General features: G+C 47.2%; 1 protein-coding gene across 1 annotated transcript in view; it reads left to right on the top strand.

The window, feature by feature from the left end:
• Window positions 1-24,206, top strand: part of ROR1 (receptor tyrosine kinase like orphan receptor 1) — a 122,316-nt gene that overhangs the window by 18,192 nt on the left and 79,918 nt on the right. The window contains exons 4-5 of the mRNA XM_044674771.1: window positions 761-1,050; window positions 2,580-2,610. Coding sequence (XP_044530706.1) covers window positions 761-1,050; window positions 2,580-2,610 — 321 coding nt within the window. The remainder of the gene's footprint in view (window positions 1-760; window positions 1,051-2,579; window positions 2,611-24,206) is intronic.

The following is a 24,206-nucleotide window of genomic DNA, read 5'->3' as shown; positions in this document are numbered from 1 at the left end:
CCTTCCTTCCTTCCTTCCTTCCTTCCTTCCTTCCTTCCTTCCTTCCTTCCTTCCTTCCTTCCTTCCTTCCTTCCACTTCCCATGGAAGGGAGCACTCCTGAGAGGGCTAGAATGAAAATCAAGTCACATCAAACCAACAAGCATTTCCTAGTTACCTGTTATATGCCAGGCACTGGGTTAAGGCCGGAGCTCCTCTGACTGAATATACTTCCTCTCCCTACCTCATGTGGCTGTTGCAAAGGTCAGATGAGATCATGGATGTGAATGTGTTTAAGTGCTTATTAGTTCATTTGATGTGCATTCATTAAATCCCTGTGATGTTCTGGGTTCTGGGGCACCATAACAGAAATGAAGAGGAAGAACATTCCAGACAGGTGGGGCAGCTTTAGCCAAGACACTAAGGCTGGAGCTGCCATTCCATGTACAAAGACCAGCGATTAGGCCAGTCAAACTGTAACATTGAATGGATCAGAGGTGTTACGCCTGGATAGGTAGTTTGTAGCCAGATTTTTCAGAGCCTTGAATTCCAGATAGAGGAGACTGAAAGGGAAGAAGGACCTACTTTTGCTTCTTGAGCAGAGGAGTGACATAATGCATACAACCAGTGCTTGTAGAATTACGACTCCCAAGAACACACTTAAAAGGATGGGAGAATTTCTTCAAGCCTGATATTGGACTATAGGATTCTCTTATTCCCCAAAACACTCACTAATGGGCTCTTCTCACCCATCATCCTATTCTGTCTCTGTATTATCTTCACAGATTCCTTCTTGACGTTGGATGAGCCCATGAACAACATCACCACTTCTTTGGGCCAGACAGCCGAGTTGCACTGCAAAGTCTCTGGAAACCCTCCCCCGACCATCCGCTGGTTTAAAAATGATGCCCCCGTGGTCCAGGAGCCCCGGAGGATTTCCTTTCGAGCCACCAACTATGGTTCTCGGTTGCGGATAAGGAACCTGGACACTACAGACACCGGTTACTTCCAGTGTGTTGCAAGCAATGGCAAAAAAGTGGTGTCCACCACTGGAGTCCTCTTTGTCAAGTTTGGTAAGGTGCCATCTTTTATGCCTGGTTCTTGAATGCCCAACTGCAGCCAACCAATAGGCATTTATTAAATAGCTACTGCATACCAGGTATTTGGTTTTCCAGGAGTATAGAAGCAAGAGTAAAACAGACCCTCCCACTGAGGAGCTCACAGACTCAGCAGGGAAGACAACCTGTACTCATACAAATAGGTCGAGGTGTACACATCTATATTTGTATCTACACACAGATAGAACAGAAAGAAGATTATTGCCTAGAGAGGGATTAGCAATTGGGGATCAATCAGTCTATAAACATTTATTAAGTCATTTATTTATTAAGTATCTACTCTGGGCTGGGCTGAGCTCTGGGGATACAAACGACAGTCCTTGCCCTCAAGAAGCTCATAATCTAATGGGAGAGACAACATGAAAATAAATAGATGCAGGATAGATACAGAGTTAAAAAGATGATCAGAAATGGTTTCCTATAGACATAGAGCTTTATCTGTCTCTTAAAGACAACGAGGTCAATTCTTTACACAAAAGAGCTCGAATGAATGACTGAAAAAAGGATTTAAGGGCTCGATGTGTGTCAGGCGTTGTCCTAAGCTCTGGGGATACAGATTCAGAAAGTATTGCCGGCTCTGTCCTCGAGGCTCTTACATTTGGACAGGGGAAGATGGCGCCCATAAGGGAATAGTCGCTAAAGAAGAGTGTTTCGGTCAGGGATGATGATTGGAATCATGAGGCAACTGACTGATATAGTTTTTCCTCTAATGGTAACACAATGTCTGGCACACCTCAAAATGTTACATAAATGCTAGCTATTATTATTATTATCATCATCATCATTAAGATAATTATAAGGAGCAGCTAAGTGGCTCAATGGATTGAAAGCCAGGCCTAAAGATACGAAGTCCTAGTTTGAATCTGGTCTCAGACATTTTCTAGTTGTGTGTCCCTGGGCAAGTCATTTATCTCCCATGGCCTAGCCCTGACTGTGCTTCTGCCTTGGGACCAATACTTAGTATTATTTCTCAGATGGGAAGTAAGAGGTTAAAAAATATAATAATGGGAGTTCCCTTTCCCCTACCACCCACATAACACATAATCAAAACTCAGCCTGGGGGTATCGATCAATAAATATGGTATTTTTTAAGAATCAGCATATTTGATGGATTGACTCTAAACTTGGTAGAGGCCTGCAGTCAGGATTTGACTGGAAGAGGTCTGCAGGGTCTCGAGTAATCACTAAGTATCCCAAATGGGCCACATCTGCTTGTTGGGATGATTCGCATTCAAATGCTTCATGTAGTGGCATTTCCTGCGACATTCATCAGACCTGAGCTGGAGCTGTGGAATCCGTGTTCTCCCTCCTTGGTGCTTTGGCTCATGGATTGGGAGTAGCAATGAATCTTGGGACAATGAATGGTTCTCCAGGGCAGTTCCTCACTTGGATCTGTAATGGCTTGACCGTGCCTTCCTAGTGGGCATCCTTGACTGACTCGAGCTAACACTGTTTCTTGTCTTCTTTTTTGTCTTTATTTCCAGGTCCCCCACCCACAGCAAGCCCTGGATCATCGTAAGTAGTTTTTTCCTTCCTATTTGATTGCCTTCTTTCGCGTGGGGGTCCTTCTTGACTGGAACGTGCTATCTAGGGTTCAAGGAGGAAGGCCAACGTGCCATCCTTCTTGCTCTCATTTCAACCAGATTGGGGATTGTGCCTTTTGCGGCTGACACCTGCCCTGATGGGAAGCCGCCACTGCCAACAGATGGCCGTCTGGCTTTGTCTCAAGAATCTCTGGGATGGGGCATCTGAAATCTCAAAGCCCAAAGCAATTCCAGATTGGCCATTGAAAAGGTTGTGTCTTGGAGAAGGAGGAGGCAGGGATGGCCAGTGAGCCTGGCCGAGGGCCGGCATCTCTCTGAGGACTCGGGGGTCCCGGCTCCGGCAGCCTGGTTTTGTCATCGTCTTTGGCACTGAGGGTCGAAGGGCAGAGTTCCCATCAGTCTTCATGGCCATCTCCCTTACGATCAGTTCCTTTTGTGAGATGGTTGTTAGGAAGATCAAACACGACGACGTATGGAAGGTGTTTTGCGTTTACACAAATTAACTCGCCACTTAATGCTAGTTCTGATGAGGGAGGGAAAGAAGGGGGAGGATGGCTGGATGCAGAGAGCCTTAGCAGAAAAGGACTGTGCAGGAGGCATCTCTGAACTGGGAACAGCTCTGAGAGACGTCTTTGTTTCTCTTCAGGCTGCCCTTTTGTTTTCTCTGGCATGCAGATAGCTAACGGCCCGCCAGTTACCTCTCGGGAGACCCAGCTTCTTAATCTCAGTTTTCATTGTTCGTGGACTTGTCTTTCGTTTACTCTGGCCTGCATGTTGGTTTTTCTATCAGAAGGCCTGGGAAGTAACCGACTACCCCGACAGTGCCTTCTCCTGGCGGGCACAGATGGGTTTTAGAACCTTGTTCGCAGGTGGGCAGCTACCCAGATTCCCTTGGGCTTAGGTTCCTTCACCATGCCCTGGCCTGAGCATCTTGACCAGCCCTGGCCCTGCTCCTAAAACCTTTCTGACCTTATCCCGACACAAAAAGACCACCAGGCTTCCACCAGGAAGTGGCACTGGCCTGGGAACATAAGAGATAAGAACCACATTCCCCAGATCAGTGATCTAAAACAGAAAAGACATCCTCAAATCACAGAGGGATGATGGGTCTGGCCAATGGTCAGTTTTCCTTGGATGCCTCGTATTGACTTGAATTACCTACTCTGTCTCACTCAGAGGTCATCCATAGAGAAAATGGGAAAAGACAAGGTCATGAATAACCAGCAGAGAGGATCAAACCTCTGTTGGGATTCAGGAGGGCTCAACAGGAAGGACACCTTTTTGGAGGGTGTGACCACAATGTCAGGATGGGCAGGAAGAATTGTTGAAAAGGTCCCCCCCCCCCCCCCCCCCCATTGCCCATCCACCTCTGCTGCTGGCTGTATTCTGGAGCAGTTTTTTTTTTTAAACCCTTACCTTCCTTCTGGGAGTCAACACGGTGTATTGGCTCCAAGGCAGAAGAGTGGTAAGGGTAGGCAATGGGGGTTAAGTGACTTGCCCAGGGTCACACAGCTGGGAAGTGTCTGAGGTCAGATTTGAACCCAGGACCTCCCTCTCTAGGCCTGGCTCTCAATCCACTGAGCTTCCCAGCTGCCCCCTCTGGAGCAGTTTCGAGGGCTCTGAGTGTAAACTCTAATCTCATGACTGAGTCTTGCCTGTAGAAACTCTGACCTCCTATTCTATTCAAGGATGAGCCATCCAGGGCCAAGGTCTTGTAGGGTGGTAAGCAACGGCCTTTGACCCAGAAGAATTTGCTCCTCAAACTCTCAATTGCAGGCAAATCAGGGCCAAAAATTAAAGATTAGCAAAAGCTTATTTTCCTTTAAGCCGGTGTCTCCAAGACTCTTTTAGGGCATCTACAAGGCCAAAACTATTTCTCTAATAGTACTGAGACATTTCAATTTTGAAAGTGGTCAATACTGATAGATCTAACCCAAAGAAACCAAAGCTCTTTGTGGGGAGGCCCTGAACAGTTGTTAAGAGCCTAGAAGGGTCTTAAGATCACAAAGTATGAGAACCCCAAGTTTAGCATCTTCTCTGGTTTCCATTTTCGTCTGCATATAAAGCTTGATAGTCACATCTTAAACTCATCTTTATGGTTTATACTCCCTGGAAATGTCATTTACCTAAACTCAAATGCAGCTGTCGGGGGCCTCGTCTAGCTCGGGTCTGAGGAAGGATTCCAAGTCACGTTGTTTTGACTTTCAAATCCTTTGCTGATATCCTGAACAGAACTCACTAAAAACAATCGAATCCCCATTCCATTCATTCATTCAACAAATATATATATATATATATGCCTACTGTATGCATGGCTTTCTGTGTCAAGAAGGCTGCCATGGTTGGGGCCATTTGGACCAAGTCTGCCTTTGAATCAAGCTCTGCAGCACTGGGTCCATTTCCTGAGCCAGGCCTTTGGGTCCCAATGGGAGATCTTTTAATACCATTCTGTATGTTCCCGGAGGCCCAGTGGAATTCCATTAATAAAACATGCAAGGAGTAAAAAATCAACATTGGCCGTTGGCCAAGACCTTCGGATACTTCATCAGCCAGTTAATTGCAGCAGTGGAAGGGGCCTTAGAGTCACCCCCTCCTAATCGCATTTCTCCTTGCATGGGGAGAAGAAGCTGATTGGTCTTCAGACAGATCAGAAGTTTGATCACCCCGCCGCCTGTTCCTTAAAGCTAATTGCCTTTTTTTACTGCTCGTTGGATTGGTTGATAAGTGAAATCCTTTTGATGTTTTAATTTAAACAAAGATTAAAACTTTTTCACGAAAATCATTCATGTTTAAAATGCCTTCCCACCCGGGTCCAATATTTGTTCCTGTTAATCCTTGTTTCAATGGCTGCTGATAATCTGGATCCCAGGATGGATTTCTGTGGTTAAGAATATAAATCCATAAACTCCTAGACTTGGCATGAAGCCAAGGGCTGGGGACTCCCTCGATGGCATGCCATGTTCATTTTGGAGTCTTCTCATCCTTAGAATTCTCTTAAATATATTCATGGGCCATTTTTTTCCTTGAAGTCTCCTGCCCTTCTGCTGCCAACACTCTTTGGGAAAGCCAGTTTGAATCAGGCAGTCAGGTAATCGATAAGGCACAAGTAGGTGATATAGAGGATAGCGTGCCAGACTTGCCATCAGGAAGATTTGAGTTCAAATACATTCTCAGAAACCTCCTGGTTGTGTGACCCTGGGCAAGTCATTGGAATTCTCTCTGCCTCCGTCTCTTCACCTGTAAAATGGAGATAATAACAACACCTACTTCTCTGCGTGGTCATAAAGTTCAAATAAAATAGTATGTATAGAGAACTTTGGAAATCTTAAAAGCCCCATAGAGATATTAGTTATTATTAGCCATAAATGCTGATCAGTTATTTGTTACGGACCAAACACTGGGCCGGGCACTGGAGATACAGACAAGAATGGAAAGCCGTCTCTGCCCTCAGGAACTCAGAGTCCTATTGGAGGAAACCCTAGTGAAATAGAGAAGTGTATAACAAGTTTATACATAGACGATAGAAGGTCATTTTTGGAGGGGAAGTGCGGGTAGATGGGGCCAGTCACCCAGACTCATGGGAGAGCTGGAGCTGAGCTTAGGAAGAAGCCAGGATTCTAAAAGATGGCTTTAAGGAGGAGGAAAACTCCAGCCCCAGTCAATGGCGTATAGGAAGGCTCGGCTTGGAGGTGGGATGCTGTGTTGTCTCTGGAGCAGAAACCAAGAAGCCAGTTTGGTAGGACCATCAAATGTGAGAAGGAGAGCGACGAATAACAAGGCTGAGCACGTCGTGAAGGGCTCTGAATGCCAGAGAGTATTTTTATTCCATCCTGGAGGTGATAGAGAGCCAATGGAGTCTACTGAGGAGGGCAATATGATGGGCCACCCTTTATTATTCATTCACAAACTAACTGTTCTGGACTAGACCAAGGGTATGACCATCTCCATGACTAGCTGTGTTAGACTGGGGGAGGGTTAGGGGAAATATGAAAATATAAGTTAAAGTTCCTTAGCATGGAACTCTAGGACCAGGGTTGATCAGAGATTTTCTGTGTCCCTTTGCCCTAACCAGCAGGCAACGTTTCCTCCTCTTGAACAGAACCAGCAGTCCGTGGGTCCTCCTCCATCTCCTCTGTATGCCTTTGGCACTCTTTGCTTTATTGAAAGTTAAAGTATCCAGCCTTTGACAAGACCCCGTCCCCGTCCCCTTCTCCTACCTTATCTAGGTCCCAGTCTGAGCAAAAGTGAAGAAATGTAGCTGGGCTTTGACTAAGCTCTGGAAAGGACGGCTTTTCCCGCCTCTCCAATTCATGATAAACTCAAGAATCACTTTCAACACTTTGTGCTCTAGGGACAGACTGGAGGAGCTGGCAGGACAGCCCAGGCGAGGGTGGCTTAATGGAAGCACCAGCCCTTCTCCAAGGGAGCCTCAGAACCAGCAGCTGCAGAGAATGGGAGGATCAGGAGGGAATGGGGAAAGATAAGATAAAGAGGATTGCCCAATTTGGGTCAAGGAATCTTGAGAGTGGAAGAGGATTTCTATCCAAATTCTCCTGTTCCCTGTCACCTCTTCCACTCAACAAATCTCACTCTCTACATGGAGAACTGAAAGCTTTCAGGGAGAATTCTAGTGGCTATTTACACAGTGTTTATTATGTGTGCATGGCGCACAGAAAGAGAGAGAGAGAGACAGAGAGACGATAGAATGGAGGAAGTAAGGGAGACAGAAATGTAGAGAGAGATAGAAGGAGGGAAGAAGAGACGGAGAGAGACAGATAGATAGAAGGAAGGAGGGAGACAGGTAGAAACAGAAATAGGAGGGATAAAAGGAGAGGCGAGGGGCGAAATGGAAGGAGGGAAGAAGAGAGGGAGAGGGACAGATGCAGAGATAAAAGAAAGGAGGAAGAAAAGAAGAGAGGTAGAAATACAGAGAGTCAGACAGAAGGAGGGAGGGAGACAGATAGAAACAGAAATAGGAGGAAGAAAAGGGAGAGAGATAGAAACAGAAATAGGAGGGAGAAAAGGGAGAGGAGAGGCAGAGATAAAGAAGGGAGAAATGGAAGGAGGGAAGAAGAGAGGGAGAGGGACAGATGCAGAGATAAAAGAAAGGAGGAAGAGAAGAAGAGAGATAGAAATACAGAGAGACAAGACAGGAGGGAGGCAGAGAGAAGAAAGGAGGAATGAGGGAAGTAGCCAGGGAGGGAGGAAAGATGAGAGACAGCTTAGAGAAGGAAAGGGAGGAATTAAAGACAGAGAAGGGACAACCACCTGGAAAGTGTCCAAAGAAGAGCAACCAGTATGGTAAAGTGTCTTAAGTTCATGCCACATGAGGATTTGGTGAAGAAACTAGGACTGGCTCTCCTGGAGAAGAGAGAATTTGGCAAGTGCAGGAAAGTGTGGGGAACATATTAACTGTTTACAAGGATTTAAAGAACTGTCACCCTGGAGACAGACTTGCCCTGTTCTCCTTGGCAACAGAGGACAGAAATTGGAATAGTGGATAAAAGTTGTAAAGTAACAAATCAAATCCTGATAAAGGACAGCTCTTATGCCTAGATGCCCCTTTGTTGGGGTTTCGTAGCTGGGCACCTCATGCAGATATGGGTTGAACTCAGCAGTCTGAGGTCCTTTCCAATTCTGAGTTTGGGATTTTTGATTCTGGGTAGCCGAGAATGATCCCAAAGCGCAGTGTTCTTTCTTGGGAGGGAATGAGTTTGCCTTCATTAGATGTCTTCAGGCAACAAAGTCCAGAAGCCCAGCTGCTAGGTCTGCTTCAGAGTCCAAGTACAGTTTAGACAACGTGGCTTCCCACTTGGAGATTCTGGGTTTCTGTAAGACGAAAGTAGCCCGATCAGTGTCCTTCTGAAGTTTCTATTCTAAAAATTTGCCCCTGGAGTAGTAATAACCCAAGCCCAGAGCCCAAGATCATCTTACCAAAGTTCTTGCCTTAGAAGCCAAGCCATGGGGAATCGAGGTAGCCAGAAGAATCTAGAAAGACATAATTGACTATCCTGATGACTGGACCCACCTGGGTTTGAATTCCACCTTTGACACACGTGACTATATGGCCATAGGCAAATCCCCAACCTCCAGTGAGCATCCGTTTCCTCACCTGTGAAATGGGAATAATGAAACCTTGAGAAACAATGAAGAATATTAGAGACATGAAATTGAAGTCAGCAAGATAGGGGTTCAAATCCTGTTGCTGACACATAGTGACTATGAGACCCTGGGTAAGTCATGTGTCTTCTTAAAGCTCTCAACAAAACTTTGCTCTCCAAATGTTTTCAATAGAGCTCTCCATTGTTAATTGAGAGAGGCTTCATTTTTTTTCAGTGACACCTGCTGAACTGTTGCTGTCAAGGTTAGATGGGGGCTAATGGAAGGGTTAAGAATGGGGGGAGCATTAGAAACATGCATAAATACATTGGGGAGGGGTAGAGCAGGGAGTCTTGGGCTGTATGGGCAAAGCATGGGTGTGGTTATATTAGAAGACAATCTCCATGAGTGACACACCCTCCACTTGGAGGGAAGAATTATCACCATACTTCCTCCACGGGTTGCCTCTCCAGAGCCTGCCCCAACATGAGTATCTCTACCCACTTGTGCTACATTTTGCTGCCTAACTCTCTGAGAGGATTCCCCCTAGAACAAACCTCTAGTGATCTTGAGAACCTACCTGTAGTCATTCCTCGATTATTAACAAATTCTCAACCCATTATATAGTCCCTATCTCATTGATTCTGAGTCTCACGATCGTTATTCAAACCACATACTCTGTCCCCGACTGACTGCTCCCTTATTCCCATCCCCCTCAGGCCAACAACCCCCCCACCCCAACATCCCACTCTAAAACTAGAATTTCTGTGCCTGAGCTAACAAACTTACCTGTAGTGAAGAGTTAAATGAAATAACATTTGGAAAATACTTAACACATAGGACCTGCCACAACATAGTAGGAGCTTAATAAATGCTTATTCCCTCTCTCCATCTCTCCAAACTCCAGCCATTTTCACTGCTGTTTTCCTTTTTTTTTTTTTTTTAAACCCTTACCTTCTGTCTTAGAGTCAATACTGTGTATTGGCTCCAAGGCAGAAGAATGGTAAGGGTAGGCAATGGGGGTCAAGTGACTTGCCCAGGGTCACACAGCTGGGAAGTATCTGAGGCCAGACTTGAACCCAGGACCCCCCGTCTCTAGGCCTGGCTCTCAATCCATTGAGCTCTCAATCCACTGAGCTACCTAGCTGCCCCCCTGTTTTCCATTCTTGAAATTTTCTCCTTCTTCCTTTCCATCTCTTGGGCTTCCTACAAGTCCCAGCTAAAATTCCACCTTGTATACAAGAAGCCTTTCCCAAGCCTCCTTTGTGTTATTGCCTTCCTTCTTTGGATTTTCTCCAGCTTCTCCCACACATATCTCATTTGTAAACTGTCCACATCATTCCCCTCATCTATTAGCTAAGTGAGCCCATCAAAAAAGGAAACAAGGTTAGTCTGGCATGACCTATTCTTGACGACACCATGGTGGTGCTTTGTTATCACTGCCTCCCTTTCTAAATGTTTGTTGACCATCCCTTTAGTGTTCTGTTCTAAAATTTTCCCACGTCCCAAAGTCAGGCTCCCTGGCCTACAGTTTGCAGACTCTCTTCTCCTTCCTTTTTGGAACACCAGGACAATATTTGCCCTTTTCCAATCTTGTGGTGCCTCTCCTATTGATTGTGAGCTTTCACATACCTCCTTTCAGGGACTCCGCCATCATACCCACCAGGCCATTTGGGCCAGTTGATTTGATTTCCTCAAGAGCTAAAAGAAGTTCTCTTATCAGCACTTAACTCAGTCTTGGCTTCCAAATCCTGTTCACTCCTTTCCTTCTGTCATTCTCACTTCTGAAACCTTGGCAGGGAACATGAAAAACAAAACAAAAACGAATCAACATGTCCTTTTCTCCCTTCTCATTTATCATCATCTCATCTATTCCAAGCACAGATTCCATTCTTTCTTTGATTCTCCTTTGTCATTCAAGATAGCTTTTAAAAAATTATATTTGAGGGGAAACTTAGCTTGTTCTTGGCACTATTTTTCAGGACTCTACACCATTCTATATTCACCAATTATGCTGTTATTATTCCCATTTTAGAGGTGAGGAAACTGAGGCAGAAGTTAAATGACTTCTCTAGGATTACACAGCTAATGAATTAATGTCAGAAGCCAGATTTAAACTCAGATCTCCACTGTACCACTTGTCAGCCTAGGACATAAGAAGGAAAGGTAAATTGGAGCCAGATCTTTGAGGGCTTTGAATGGAATTCAGTTAGCTGCACCAGTCTGATGAAGAAGAGAAGACAATAGTAGAGCATGTGGGAATCTGGTTCTGCTCTGATTTACTGTGACTTTTCAGCAGGCTTTTCATGAAACTGCCTTCCACAGAGTTCGCCTACCCTTTAGTGCCTTCACTAACGCTCATCCTTTTGTTAGAGCCTGCTTTTTGGGGGTGGGGTCAGTAGTCTTTGCTTCACTAAAATACACACACACACACACACACACACACACACACACTTAAAATGAAGCCTTCTAGCTGCCTCCCTGAGGCGCCTTGATAGACTTTTTTTTCAAATTGCTAAGCACTATCTAAATACCAATTACAATGATTATTTCTAAAAAGGAGAGGATTTAACAGGAGAGCCTGTTCCAACCCTAAATCTAGTAGTCTGCAAGCCCTGTGTGACTTTGAAAAACTCACACGACCTCCCTGGGACTCAGTTTCTCTATCTGTAAAAGAAGGAGATTGGACTAGATGACCACTGCGGTCCCTTCCGACTCTCAAATGCTGTAATCCTGTGCCTAGATGACCTCTGAGGTTCCTTCCAGCTCTAGGCCAGCGGGGCTGTGACATTTTTTGTTTCAGAGACCCTTCTGGTGGGCCAGAGAAGCCTAAGGACCCCCTTCTCAGAAGGATATTTTTAAAGAAATGCATAAAACAAGATGGTTGGGATTAGGAAGGAAACGAATTCTTTTCAAATACGGTTATTGAAATGAGCCCAAAATAAAAGTTCTCAGATCCCAGGTTAGGAGCCCCTCGTCTTGGCCAATGATGCTGTGAAAATGGCGGTTAAGTTGACTTGCCAGTTCCCTCTCTGGAGAGGTGGGAGAAGAGGCACCTGAGCAAGGTTGTTGCCCTTGGGTTGATTCTGGTTCTTTCTGGTTCCACCCATGCCTCTTTCCTTTTGGCTGGCCTCCTGTTGGAGAGGAGAACAACTCAGCGTGATCTGGGTAAACATCCTAGAAATGAAAGCTGAGTAAGCAAAGCTCTCCGTCTGCCTTCCCCATGATCTAAGCCCCCTCCATGTCAACGAGCCCTTTCTCCATTGTTCTCTGTGTGTTCCAGTTCAGAGAAAGGGACGCGTCCTTCTGACTGGAGTCCCGAGAGGGATGGGGGCTCCATCTGGGGCTAACCCTGCATGCCTAGCAGATGGGTGCCCTTTGTCTGGTGAAACCCAAGGGCGCCTTGTCTCTGAGGGCCCTTCAGCACGTCGTCAGGGCACGGGGCGTGGAGGGCTTGGGTTAGCTACCCGGAAAATCAAGCTGCCTGGATGCCTTCCAGAATCCAAAATTCTTATTGTCCCGAGGGACTTGGAGGTCCTGCAGTGTGATCTGGGGACGTGTTGGAGAGCTCCATCCTCGTAGAATTTAAGCTCCTTGAAGGCAGAGACTATTTGGCTTTTGTCCTTGTATTGCCCAGGATCAGATAGTACTTAGCACAGAGGTGACATTTAATAAATCATAGACTCGTAGACCAAGCTGGGAGGGACCCCAGAAGCCATCAGCCCCAACACCCTAATTTTACAGATGAAGAAACTGAGGCCCAGAATAGTTAAGTAAATCCCCTGAGATCACATAGATATTAATGTCAGGCAGGATTTGCCTCTTGCATTGAGTGCACCAGAAGGGGAATTAGATATCACCTAATCCAATACCTTTATTTTACAGAGAATAATAATAACCAATAAGCCAGGGACCATTTATTGTGTGCCAGGCATTGTAGCTCATAGCTGTGTAGTATTTTAAGATGTGAAAAGCTCTCAACATTTGCTACTTCAATTGTTTCTCATAACAGATCTGTGAGGTAGATGCTATCATTGTCCCCATGTTACTAAAAGAGAGGTGAAGGGACCTACCCAGGGTCATACTTCAGTGTCTGATGCAGAATTTGAACTCAGATCTTCCTGCATCCAAGTTCAGCACTCTGTCTACTATACCCCCTAAAGCCTATGCTTATAGAACCAAGTTAGAGCTGAAAGGGGTCTTCGAGATCATAAGATCATTGATTTGAGCTGAAAAGGATGGGAGAGGTCAGGGATTTGCCCCAAGTGAGGGGCACCAGCTTGTCCGCCCTAATAGTTCCCAGTTCAAATGTTTCTCCCTTGAGGCAACCTATATTTAGTCTATATTCAGGCTTCATGCCCTGTGCTTCAAGTCAATTGAATGAATGAACAACAATTGGATGGAAAAACATTTTTAAATGTTTACTATGTGCCCCAAACTATGATAAGCCCAGAAGACACAAACACGAGATGGAAACCAGATCCTTTCCCACAAGGAGCTAACATTTTTTTTTAAACCCTTAACTTCTGTGTATTGGCTCCTAGGTGGAAGAGTAGTAAGGGTGGGCAAATGGGGGTCAAGTGACTTACCCAGGGTCACACAGCTGGGAAGTGTCTGAGGCAGGATTTGAACCTAGGACCTCCCATCTTTAGGTCTGACTCTCAATCCACTGAGCTACCCAGCTGCCCCAGGAGCTAACATTCTAATGGGGAGAACAACCCATTCTGAAGACTCAAGTGACTTAGTTTGGGCCTTTACTCTTCACATAGTATCCACCTTGTTCTCTGGCCCTCTGTTCCCTGGACTGAAAAAACCATGGGATTGGACTAGAGAGAGAACCACCAAGATCTCTTCCAGCTCTGATATTTGGGGCTGCCCTAACCTCCTGTCCTTCTACAAACTAATGAATTAGGATTTTTTCCTTCACTGAACACTTTTAGCATTTACTTTGCGCCTCTCTGTATCTACTTTATCAATCAACCAACATTAATTAAGCTCCTACTATGTGCTCAATTCTTATCACAGTCTTCCTTATATTACGATGGTTTATTCTTTTCTCGTTTCTCCCCCTGGATTTTCAATTTCTTGAAATAGAGAATGGGTGCACGGTATTAATTTATTGGATGGATGGATACCAAAGAAATTGGTCTGGGCAGCTAGTGGGGATGGGGAGCCCTGAAATTCCTCAACATATATAATCTCTTCCCCTTTGTGATTGGAAGATTGTTGGACTTAGAATTAAGAAACTTGTATTCAGGCACTGCTGCATCCGCCATTTGCAATTTGTGTGACTGTGGGCAAGTAAATGCAAGTCTTTGAACCTCCACTTCCCTATCTAAAGTAACAAATGGGATAGGAATAAGAACAGGGAATAAACTTGGCATTTCTTTGACCTTAAACTCTGAATTTTGTTTGTGCCCTTCCTGGGAGCTTTCCTTTAGAGACTTCTTTTAGGAAGTGATCAGCGGATTCTCTTTCAGATCCCAGATTCCATTTCTGGACTTCAGTCCCCTGATCTGAGGTCAGCATTCGGATTCCCAGAATCCTGACCTGGCAGATTCTCATAACGAAAACTGGAAATAAAAATGTTAATCTGTTAACTCTGTTAAATGAAGGAAGTGAATGATATGGTAGATGTCATTTTGAGGGTATTGAGGCTGAGTCTCTCTCTTCTGAGTTGGATCTCTTCCACTCTTTCTCCTTCTTTTCCTGCCTTCATCCTTCTCTGGATGGAGCTGCCTAATCTAGACAACTCCAGGGCTCACGGTTTGTTTTTTTCCTCAAAACTGGGCTCGTCTGGTGTCAGTTTTCCATTTTTAGCTAAAAATAGTTGTTTAAACAGGAGCTGGGCAATACCCAAGCTTTCAGAGCAGCCCGACTAGCGTGAAACCAACTCTGTTTCTTTGTGGAATACCAAAATATGTTCCTGTTTGGGAAAGTCTTTTGATTAAAGAGAGAGTGTAAATGAAGAAAAGAAACACGGCAAAGCTGTAAACTATAACATTATTCTTTTAGATCAAGCCTAATTTGGAAACACTCATCCTGACCAGAACCACTCGGGCCTTATGGTTCATTTCATGAGAACTGGGCAGCGAGATGGAGCAGCAGCCCAGAGTCTTTGTAGAAGACAGATCTGGCAGGGAATGGGCCTAAACCTCGAGCTTTATTCTTGACTGCCTTTGTTCTGTTTAGATTGCCACAGTGGACAGAGTCCAGGAATTGAAGTCAAGGAGATCTGAGTTCGAATCCAGCCTCAGAGAACTTATTGTGATTGTTCAGTCATTTCTCAGCCATATCCAAGTCTTTGTAACCCCATTTAGAATTTTTGGGGTTTTGTTTTATTTTGGGGGGAGCATGGGCCATTTCCTTTTCCAGCTCATTTTACAGATGAGGCAATCGAGGCAAAAAAGATCAAGTGACTGGCTCAGGGTCACATAGCTAGTAAATGTCTGAGACTGGATTTGAGTTTGGATCCTCCTGACTCAATGCTGACACTCTGTGCACTATGGCACCACCCAGCTATCAGATACTCGATAGGTGCATTCGTATCCCTCGCACCTAGCACGGTGCCTGGCACATAGTAGGTGCTTAAAAATATTTATTGATTCGAGTTGACAAGGTATATTAGTCTGAGCAAGTCACGTAACCTCTCTCCACCTCAGTTTCTTTATCTGTAAAATGGGGATAATAAAAGTCTCTACATTTCCCGGTTATCAGATAATGAGATAATAATGGTAATGCACCTAGCACATTGCCTGCCACATAGGAAGCTCTATATAAATATTAGCTATTACACTATTGCTATCTGCAAAATGAGGATAATAACAGCACCTGCCTTCCAAAGTGATGAGAATTAGAGAAAATACCAAGTGGAAAGCACTCTGCATAGCTTACGGCATTACATACATGCCAGCTAGTATTTAGCCTCACGGGATTTAAAGCTGCAAGTCTTTGGGTCGCTATTTTTCTCCCCTGGGTGTGTGTGTGGGGGGGGGGGGGATGTGAGCTCCTTTGAGGACAGAACAGAGTCTGTTTAATTTTTATCTTTGGGTCTCTTGCACCCAGCACCTAGCAGCATTTCATACTTGTTTCTTGATTGAGTTAATAATGGGGAAGTTAATTGCCTTTCAGTCTCTCCCCTTCTTGACTCATTTCTTCCCCTCAAGCATACATTATTACAGTCAAACCATTCTACTTAGTGGTCTCTGAACATCTCCCACCTCCATACCTTTACCCGGGTGATTGGGTCCTCTCTCTTCACCTCTACTTCTTGGAACTAAGGCTTAATTCTAGGCTCGCTGCCTAGGGGAGAGCTGGCTCCCTCTGATCATTAGTGCTCCTTTTCAGGTGATCTTACAGGTACTTCCCATGGATGCAAAGTGGAAGACCCTTGAGGGCAGGGACTGTTTTTTATTTTGTCTTATTAGCTCTAGAACCTCTCTCAATACAAGCTTGATGAACTGAATTGCCAAGGGTCCCAGAGCAAATAAATGGTAGATGAATGTATGATTTGAACCAGAGTCCACCCAAGTCAAGCCCAGACCTCTTTTTATCTCATTGGGAGACTCTTCATCCATGACAGTCTTTTCTGTTGCCTGCCTTCATCTTTCACTGGCATCGACTCCTGGGAAAGGGCTGAGGTTCTAGCACTGAGTTCAAGCCTCCGTTTAGAACTGGAGGCCCAGAAAGAAGCTGACCTTTCGGCGTGTGTATTTGGGGAAAATGAGTTGTTCCTTTCTCATCGATTCCCTCAGACCCTCCCATGATTCTTTGATCTATAATTCTCTAATGTTCTTGCATATTGGTGATACTGTAGTTACTGAGTGATGAAAATGTCTTGTCCTTTTTATGAGACGTGACATTTTCTTTCTACTTTTTTAATATTTTATTTTCCCCAATTTTTTAAATGTAGGTCTCCCAAAAGTATAAGATCCAGATCGCCTCCCTCTCTCTTCTCCTTCCTCACTCCTGGAGACAATAAGCAGTTTGGTTTGGGTTAGACATGTATTACCATGCAAAGCTTACTTCCATTTTGGTCATTGTTGTGAGAGAATATTCATACAAAGTCAAAACATTAAATTAAAAACAAATAAACTAAAGCAAAATATTGTATGCTTTGATCCGCATTCTGACTCCAACAGTTCTTTCTCTAGAGATGGACAGAATTTTTCTGAATAAGTCCTTCAAAACTGTCCTGGATCCTTATATATATTTTTAAACCCTTAACTTCTGGGTATTGCCTCATAGGTGGAAGATTGGTAAGGGTGGGCCATGGGGGTCAAGTGACTTGCCCAGGGTCACACAACTGGGAAGTATCTGAGGCCGGGTTTGAACCCAGGACCTCCTGTCTCTAGGCCTGGCTCTCACTCCACTGAGCTACCCAGCTGCCCCCTGGCATTTGTCTTTCTGCCAGGCACATAGCAGGCACTTAGTAAGTACTGGCTGACGGACTGCCTGCCTCGCTGGCACAGAGGTTCCCTTTGTTTCTGAGCAGTCGCCCAAAGGTGGCAGGTCCAGAGAACCTTCCTCCGTCCCCATATCTTGTGGCCATCACAGGGTCACTGACCTGGATCTAGAGGGGACCTCGGAAGCCGTCCAGTCCGCCCTCCCCCCCCTCATCCTGCAGATGGGAGGATGAAATCACCGTCCCGAGGACAGATGACTTCGGGAGCGTCGTTCGGACCCCAAAGACAAGACTGTTCCACCGGCCCCGCCGCTTCCTTTCTTCTTCCCTCCTCCTTGCAGCGAGCTCCGTAGTGTGGCGGCCCGGCCAGCGGCGGTGCCGGCCGAGGGCCTGGACCCGTCCCCAGAGCCTCGAAGCAGGAGCCCGTAAACGCTCGGAGCTTTATAGGCCAGGCCTTTCCCAGCTCGTTTCCCTGCCGTTGTGGTCCCTGTGAGGCCCTGGACGTGGCCGGGCAAAGGAAAAGTGGGATATTCTCCCGCGAGGCCAATAGAAAGAGCTTTCGCCGGAGGGGGCAAAACAAAGGCCTGCCTGCCGGAGGCTGACAGAAACCATGTCAGGATTTAGTGCATGACTTCATGCTAGTAAAAACCGGGTCCCTGCGGCCCTGCCCAGCTTGGGGGGGGGGCAGCCGGCCTTATCTGCTCCGCACATGCCGGGCACCCCGGCGGGGTGGGAGGAGCCTCTCTGAGCCCTGAGGAGACGGGGCGCTGCCCGAGCCCCCCACTTCTCCTCCTCCTGCTCACCCGGCAGGACGGCCCGCCCGGGCCTGGCCCGGTCAGCTCGCCAGTTCTGAGCGGGCTCGTTTCTTTGCTGGGACCCACTGCAAGGTGGGCAGACGGTGCTTTTCTGGGGAGGTAGAAGGACATGGAAATCCCTGTGTAAGCAGCTGAGGAGGAGTTCCCGGCCTCCTGGAGGCTTAGGCAGGACGTCCCAGCTCTTGTTTTCTTAGGCTTCTCCCGCCTCGGGCGCCCCGGGCTGCCTCGAGTGCTGGGAGGGCCCGGGATCCCCGCGCTGACGGGGATCCTCTCGGCGGCCAGTGGTCAGGGCTGGCTGTTTGGACACGCTCGGGACGTCCCCTCCCGCCCTCCCTCGGAGACTTTCCCCTGGAAATCCCCGGCTTGGGTCGGGGTGTTTGCCCTGTCATCTTGGAGCCAGCGCCAGAGGTACCCCGCAATTAGGGCCCTGCTGCTCCCGCTCGGCTTTCCTGAGAGAAAGCTCGGCCACAATTAGCTCATTTGAAGGTGGATTAACCTGCCGGCTGCGAGATATGGAGAGAGAACAGCCACCCCGAAGTCCCGGCTGACAGGCGGGGGCGTCTCTTTGAAGGCATCTTGATGTGAGCCACTAATCAGGGCCCGGGCGGGCTTCCCCCACCTGTTCCCAAAGGGTTAACGATTAGTGGGGCAAACCGACAGCCTGTAATAGGAAAATTGGCCGCCAGAGATGGGGAGCCTCCGCTTTGTAGCTGGGCCCTCGGGCTGGTCCGTGCGGCATTTGGGGCGCCCTTCCACAGGGCCGCGTTCAGACACGGCGGGGCTTGTGCGGGGAGAATCTGGCGCCCCGGCCGGCCACGAAGACTAATTATTATCGTCATTAATATCCTATTGGAAAGAGTTCAGCAGGGCTTTCTGCAGGCCCCTTGAGGTGCTCCTCGTGCTTCATCCTGCCTGGGGGAGGGGCGCCGGCTCCCCCAACGCTCCCCCGTAATCACGGCGAGAGAACAACGGAGACTCTTATTTTCAGTTTATGCCTTTCGGGGTTTTGTAATTACATGGAGGAACAGTTGTTTAACGATTGTTTTCTGACTTTTGCAACCCAAATCCTCTCCTTCCTGCCTCTTCTCCCCCTTCCCCGAGACGGCCAATAAGCCGAGAGAGAGTATTCCAGGGTCGATGGCTGAAAGATGACCGAAAAGCCACAAAAATGGGGCGCGCAGTAGGTGGTTTCCTCTCGCCAGTGTAGACAAGCAGAACGGACGCAGCCCTCTAAGGGTGGCAGAAATCTGTCTGAGGTCTCATTAGGCTGGGACTCATTTCGTGAGCATGAGTGGATCGCCGCCATCGAGGCGGTTGGCTCGCTGGGAATTTCCTTTATTAGGACGTCCGAAGCAAATGCACCAAAGCAACACCAGCCGTGACAGAAAGGCCTGGAGCCGCCGCACAAAACAGGGAGTCCCGGCATCCAGGAGCTTCTCTGCTCCTCAGGGGACAACCAAAGCCAGAGATCTGCAGGGTGCCGACCACTGGCCCCTTGTAGGAGGACGTATCTGAGCTGAGCTTTGAAGGAAAGCCGGAACCCCAAAGGAGGCAGAGGAGGGAACTCCAGGCATGAGGACCTGCCCGGCAAGAGCACGGAGAGCAGAAATGCAAGATTAATGCCACATATATAGAACGGCAAATAGGCCGGGTTGGTTGGCCCGCAGAGGAATAGAATAGAGAAGCTGATACTGCATTGGTAGAGGGAGTTTTGTTTTTTTCCACCAGGAGGTTCAGATCAAAAAAACAAAGGAGGAAATTAAGTCCTGGGGCGGTTAGTGACACTTAATCCCACATCAGGAATCTGAGGGAAGATTTTTCTAGTTCTTCTCAACCAAATCAAGTTATTAAGCACTTCTTGGATGCACTGAGGTTAGAGACAAAGGAGAAAGAATAAGCATTTATTAAGGACCTACTGTGTGCGCTAAGTGTTTGGGATGCAAAGAAAGGTAAAAGACACTCCCTGACCTCAGGGAGCTTCCAGTCTAATGGGGAGATAACAGGAAACAATTATGTACAAACAGGGTCATAGGCAGGATAAATCATAGATAAACTCAGAGGAAAAGCACCAGGATTCATGGGGGCTGCCAAAGGCTCCCTGTAGGAGCCGGGCCTTTGGCTAAGGAAGCCAGGAGGCTGAGATGAGAAAGGAGACAGAGCGGGGAGACGATGGGATCTCCTGGAGGCCAGCGTCGAGGGAAAGAAGACTCTGGCAGGGGTCGGCAACCTTTTTGGCTGTGAGAGCCATAAACGCCACATTTTTTAAATGTCATTTCGTGAGAGCCGTGCAGTGCTCACAGTGCGGCTCCTGTAACAGCCTGAAAAAAATGGACTTTATGCTCCTGCAGAAAGAGCCATAGCCGGCCCTCAAAGGAGCCAGATATGGCTCGAGAGCCATACGTTGCCGACCCCTGCATTATGGATAGGGTGAGACATTAAGAAGATGGAAAACTAATAAGGCCCAAGTTATGAAGGCCTTTAATAAGTTCTTATTGACTTCTAACTCCAAATCTACTCCCCCAGCTGCCTGTCATCAACTAAATTCAAAGGACCGAATGACTAAATTGCCAATGAATCCCCCAAATCTAGGACATGTAGGATGAGGAAAGGAAATGGAAACCGTGGAGTATTATTTATTATTGTAATAATATGATATCTATAATCCTCATCTTCATGCATTCCAACTTGGCCTCAGACACTTTCTAGCTGTATAGCCCTGAGCAAGTCACTTAATCTTGTTTGCCTCAGTTTCCTTATCTGTGAAATAAGCTGGAGAACGAAATGGCGAACCACTCTAGTGTCTTTGCCAAGAAAACCCTAAAAGGGATCACAAAGAGTCAGATGTCACTGGAATGACTGAATAACGGCAGAAATTATGATGATGATTATCCTCGGCATTAATAATAATAATGGCTAACATTTACGTTAGAGTTACAAAGTACCTTCGCAGATTGTCTACAGGTTCCTGACCACAATTCTATGAAGGGGGTCGTCCCGATTTGACAGATAAGGAAATCGAGGCTAGGTCATGCAGCTGTCAAGTGTCTGAGGCATTTGGGTCCAGGACTTCAGGTCCATAGAAGGAGACATCCGGGATGTTGGATGGTCCTCTGACGAACATTGCTGGGAAGATCTCTCCAGCTGCATGAGATGGTCGTGGATTGATTTTAACCTGCCCCAGTGAAGGGAGGCCCCACACCAAGAGGATCACACACAAAATATGGCAGGGGGGAGGGTGACGTGTGTATTGTTCTGTCTATCCTCAGGGTAGCTTTTCAGGTATAACCACTGAGCCACACTTCCTCCGTTGGGCTGGGGAGGAGGCATCTATCCTCAGTGTCTCCTTAGCTGGATAAAAGGCCAACCACATAAGTGATCCCATCTGACCAATGTGGGGTCTTGATGGTTTGGAAAGGTGTGTCTGCCTTTTTGCATCGCTCTCTTCTCTCCTCACCCCTGTCTCATCGCTCCTCTTCTGGAGCCAGTATGGGGTTGTGGACATCAAAGAACCGTCTCCATCTCTCCTTCGTGCAGGAGGAGCCGTCTTCAGTCGGGGAGCTCATCCGCCCAAAGGCTTTTTGCCGGTTTCCTCGGGTCTTGTTTCTCTGGGGAAGGAGGAACACTGCACCCCAGAGCTCGGGGGGCGTCATTCCTTTGCACATCACAGTGTCTGTCTCCTCTCTGGGACTCGGAGTCGGGTGTCCGTCCTCCCCCTTTGAAATTGGAGCATCCACCACACACCTTAAGTTGCCCGCATGCTGGGCGTGGGTTCCAGGACAAAGCTGAGGGCAAAGGGCAGCTCTCCGTGGCCTTCCCGAGGAGCCCAGCTCCTTTGAACCCCACTGAGCCGTACCTTCAGAGAAGATTCAGGCCGCAGGAGGAAGTCCTATAATTGTGGCAGCTCTGTGGAGCCTTCAGATGAGTGGGAAGAGCCCTTCTCTCCATGCCTCCCTGGGGGCAGGGGATTCCTGTTCCAGGAGGGGGGATTCCTTGGTCCTGTGGACCGAGATGTGAAGATAATGATCCAACTCTTAGATAACATTTTTATCGTTTACAAAGTACACGTCACATATGACATCTCGCTTTATCATCACGACAGATGGGAGAGGTAGGTGCCCATTTATGGATAAGGAGCCTGGCAAAGAGGGTTAAGTAACTTTTGCCCAGGATCACATCTCTACTGTGTCTGAGTCCACATTTGAATTCAGGTCTTCCTGCCTCCGGTCGCTGATCAATCCAGCTAGAAGATATATTAGAGAACATCTAATCCAGGTGAGAAAACAGAAATCCAGGAAGTAGAAGAGACTTGCCCAAAGTCACAGAAGTACTAAATGTCACAAGCAGGATTCAAACCGGCATCCTCAGCCTCCAAGGCCAGGACTCTTTGCCCCGGTCCACCATGCCTGACTCCAGGGCCTCTGAGCACCCGTCAGGATTGTGTGATTCTGCGATTCTTCCCTGGGGACCATCCTCCCCCTCTGTGGTTCGGAGGAGATCGCCAAAATAAAGAAGGCTTCGCCAACAGGAGCCAGATCCTGTTGGACGATAGATGGTAGCAGTTACTTTTTTAAAAAACAAAATAGTGACTATGTCACCAGAATACACTCCTCTCGGATACCATCTTCCCTTCCTGGTGGGAATACCAGCCACCCCACAGAAGCTTGTAGGAGTGCCATCCTACCTGGCAGAAGACCAGTTTTCTCTTGCCACCTTAGTATACAGAAGACTCTTCTGCTGTTTCCCTGAACCCTGGAGGCAGAGAAGTGGGATGGGCCAAAGAGGTGCCATCAGGGAGCAGCTCAGTGCCCAAGGGCTGGCATCTGAAGCGGTGCCATCAAGCCTTCATTGTAAATCCCCCGGGGGGCTTACAGACACTCAGAATGGCACAGGACCTCAGCGGCATCCCATCTAAGAGTCCCATAAAACACAATTGGACCGAACTCAACTGGTCTTGGCATACAGATCCTCCAGGAGGGGTCCAGAGGCCACAGTGGAGAAAGTGCTGGACCTGGCATCAGGAAGGCCTGAGTTCAGATCCACTCTTAGATACTTACTAGCAGTATGACCCTGGGCAAGTCATTTAACCCTATTTTCCTCAGTTCCCTAATTTGTAAAATGGGGATTATAGCAGCAACACTTGCATCATAGACCTTCTATGAAGGGAACATGAGATCACGTTTGGAAAGGCATGCTTTGTAAAACTTGAAATGTGATATAAGTGATAGTGATCATTATTGCTGAAGGAGAATACCCTAACCCAGGACAGCTCATCCCTTTCTTTGGGAATCTCTATTTGTTAGCAAGGGTGGGTTTTTTTTTTTTTGGGGGGGGAGGGGTTGGCAAGCCTAAGCTACCTCTCAGGAATGGTGTTCCATCTCCTCTCAATTCAGGGAATAACTGCTGCCCTCAGCCGTCTCCTGCTGCCTCCAGTTCCTAGTGTCTCCCTCCCCTCTGATTCACCTCATCTCTGTTAGGTGTATATTTTGTATGTGCTCATTTGGGCTTGCCCTAATAGACTATAAGCTTTCCGAGGGCAGGACTGTGTCATTTGTGTCTTTACGCCCCAGCGTCTAGCCCGGAGGCTCTTCACTTTTCTCATGGCCTCGAGCCCCTGGCAGTCAGCCTCTGGACCCTGCTTACCATCTAGTTCTTAAATGCATAATGCATTTAATATATATATTTAATATAATAAAATTAAATGATAATGCATAAAATCCATCGGATGTCAAAGGAAACCCGTTCTAGGGAAATCTAGTTTTCAGACTATTTTAGAAAAGAAAAAAAAAGAGTTGCCGACCTCAGGTTCAGAAAGCCTGCTCTGCCACAGCACCTGAAGTCTTGCAGATGAATAGGGGAGCCGGGAGGCCCAGTGGTTAGGGTCCTGGCCATGGAGCAATGAGTCACTGACCCTGGACTTGGTGACACTGAGGGTCTCCCCTGAAAATTGGAACGGGCCTTTTCAAACATTGAGGCAGATTTCGACTCTATCTCAAGGAGGAACTCTAACCATCCGAGCTTTCCAGAAAGGAGCCGGGCTGCCTGGAGAGATGCTGAGTTCCCTGTGACTGTGGAGGTTTGATTAGAAGCCGATTGGATCACTGCCTAGGGTTAGTAGAGAAGAGCCTCGTGTACCAAGCTCTGGGGAACCTCAGCTCGCCTCTGAGCCCAGGGAAGGCGCCTTTTGGGGTCCAAATCCGACTCGGCATTTGGAGGGGAGGAGGGGAGTGCGAGCCCTCGGTGGCGTGTCCA

The sequence above is a fragment of the Gracilinanus agilis genome, chromosome 4 (assembly GCF_016433145.1).
Source record: "Gracilinanus agilis isolate LMUSP501 chromosome 4, AgileGrace, whole genome shotgun sequence".
NCBI lineage: Eukaryota > Metazoa > Chordata > Mammalia > Didelphimorphia > Didelphidae > Gracilinanus > Gracilinanus agilis.
Note: the sequence above shows the minus strand (reverse complement) of the source record. Positions and strands in the feature narration are given on the sequence as shown.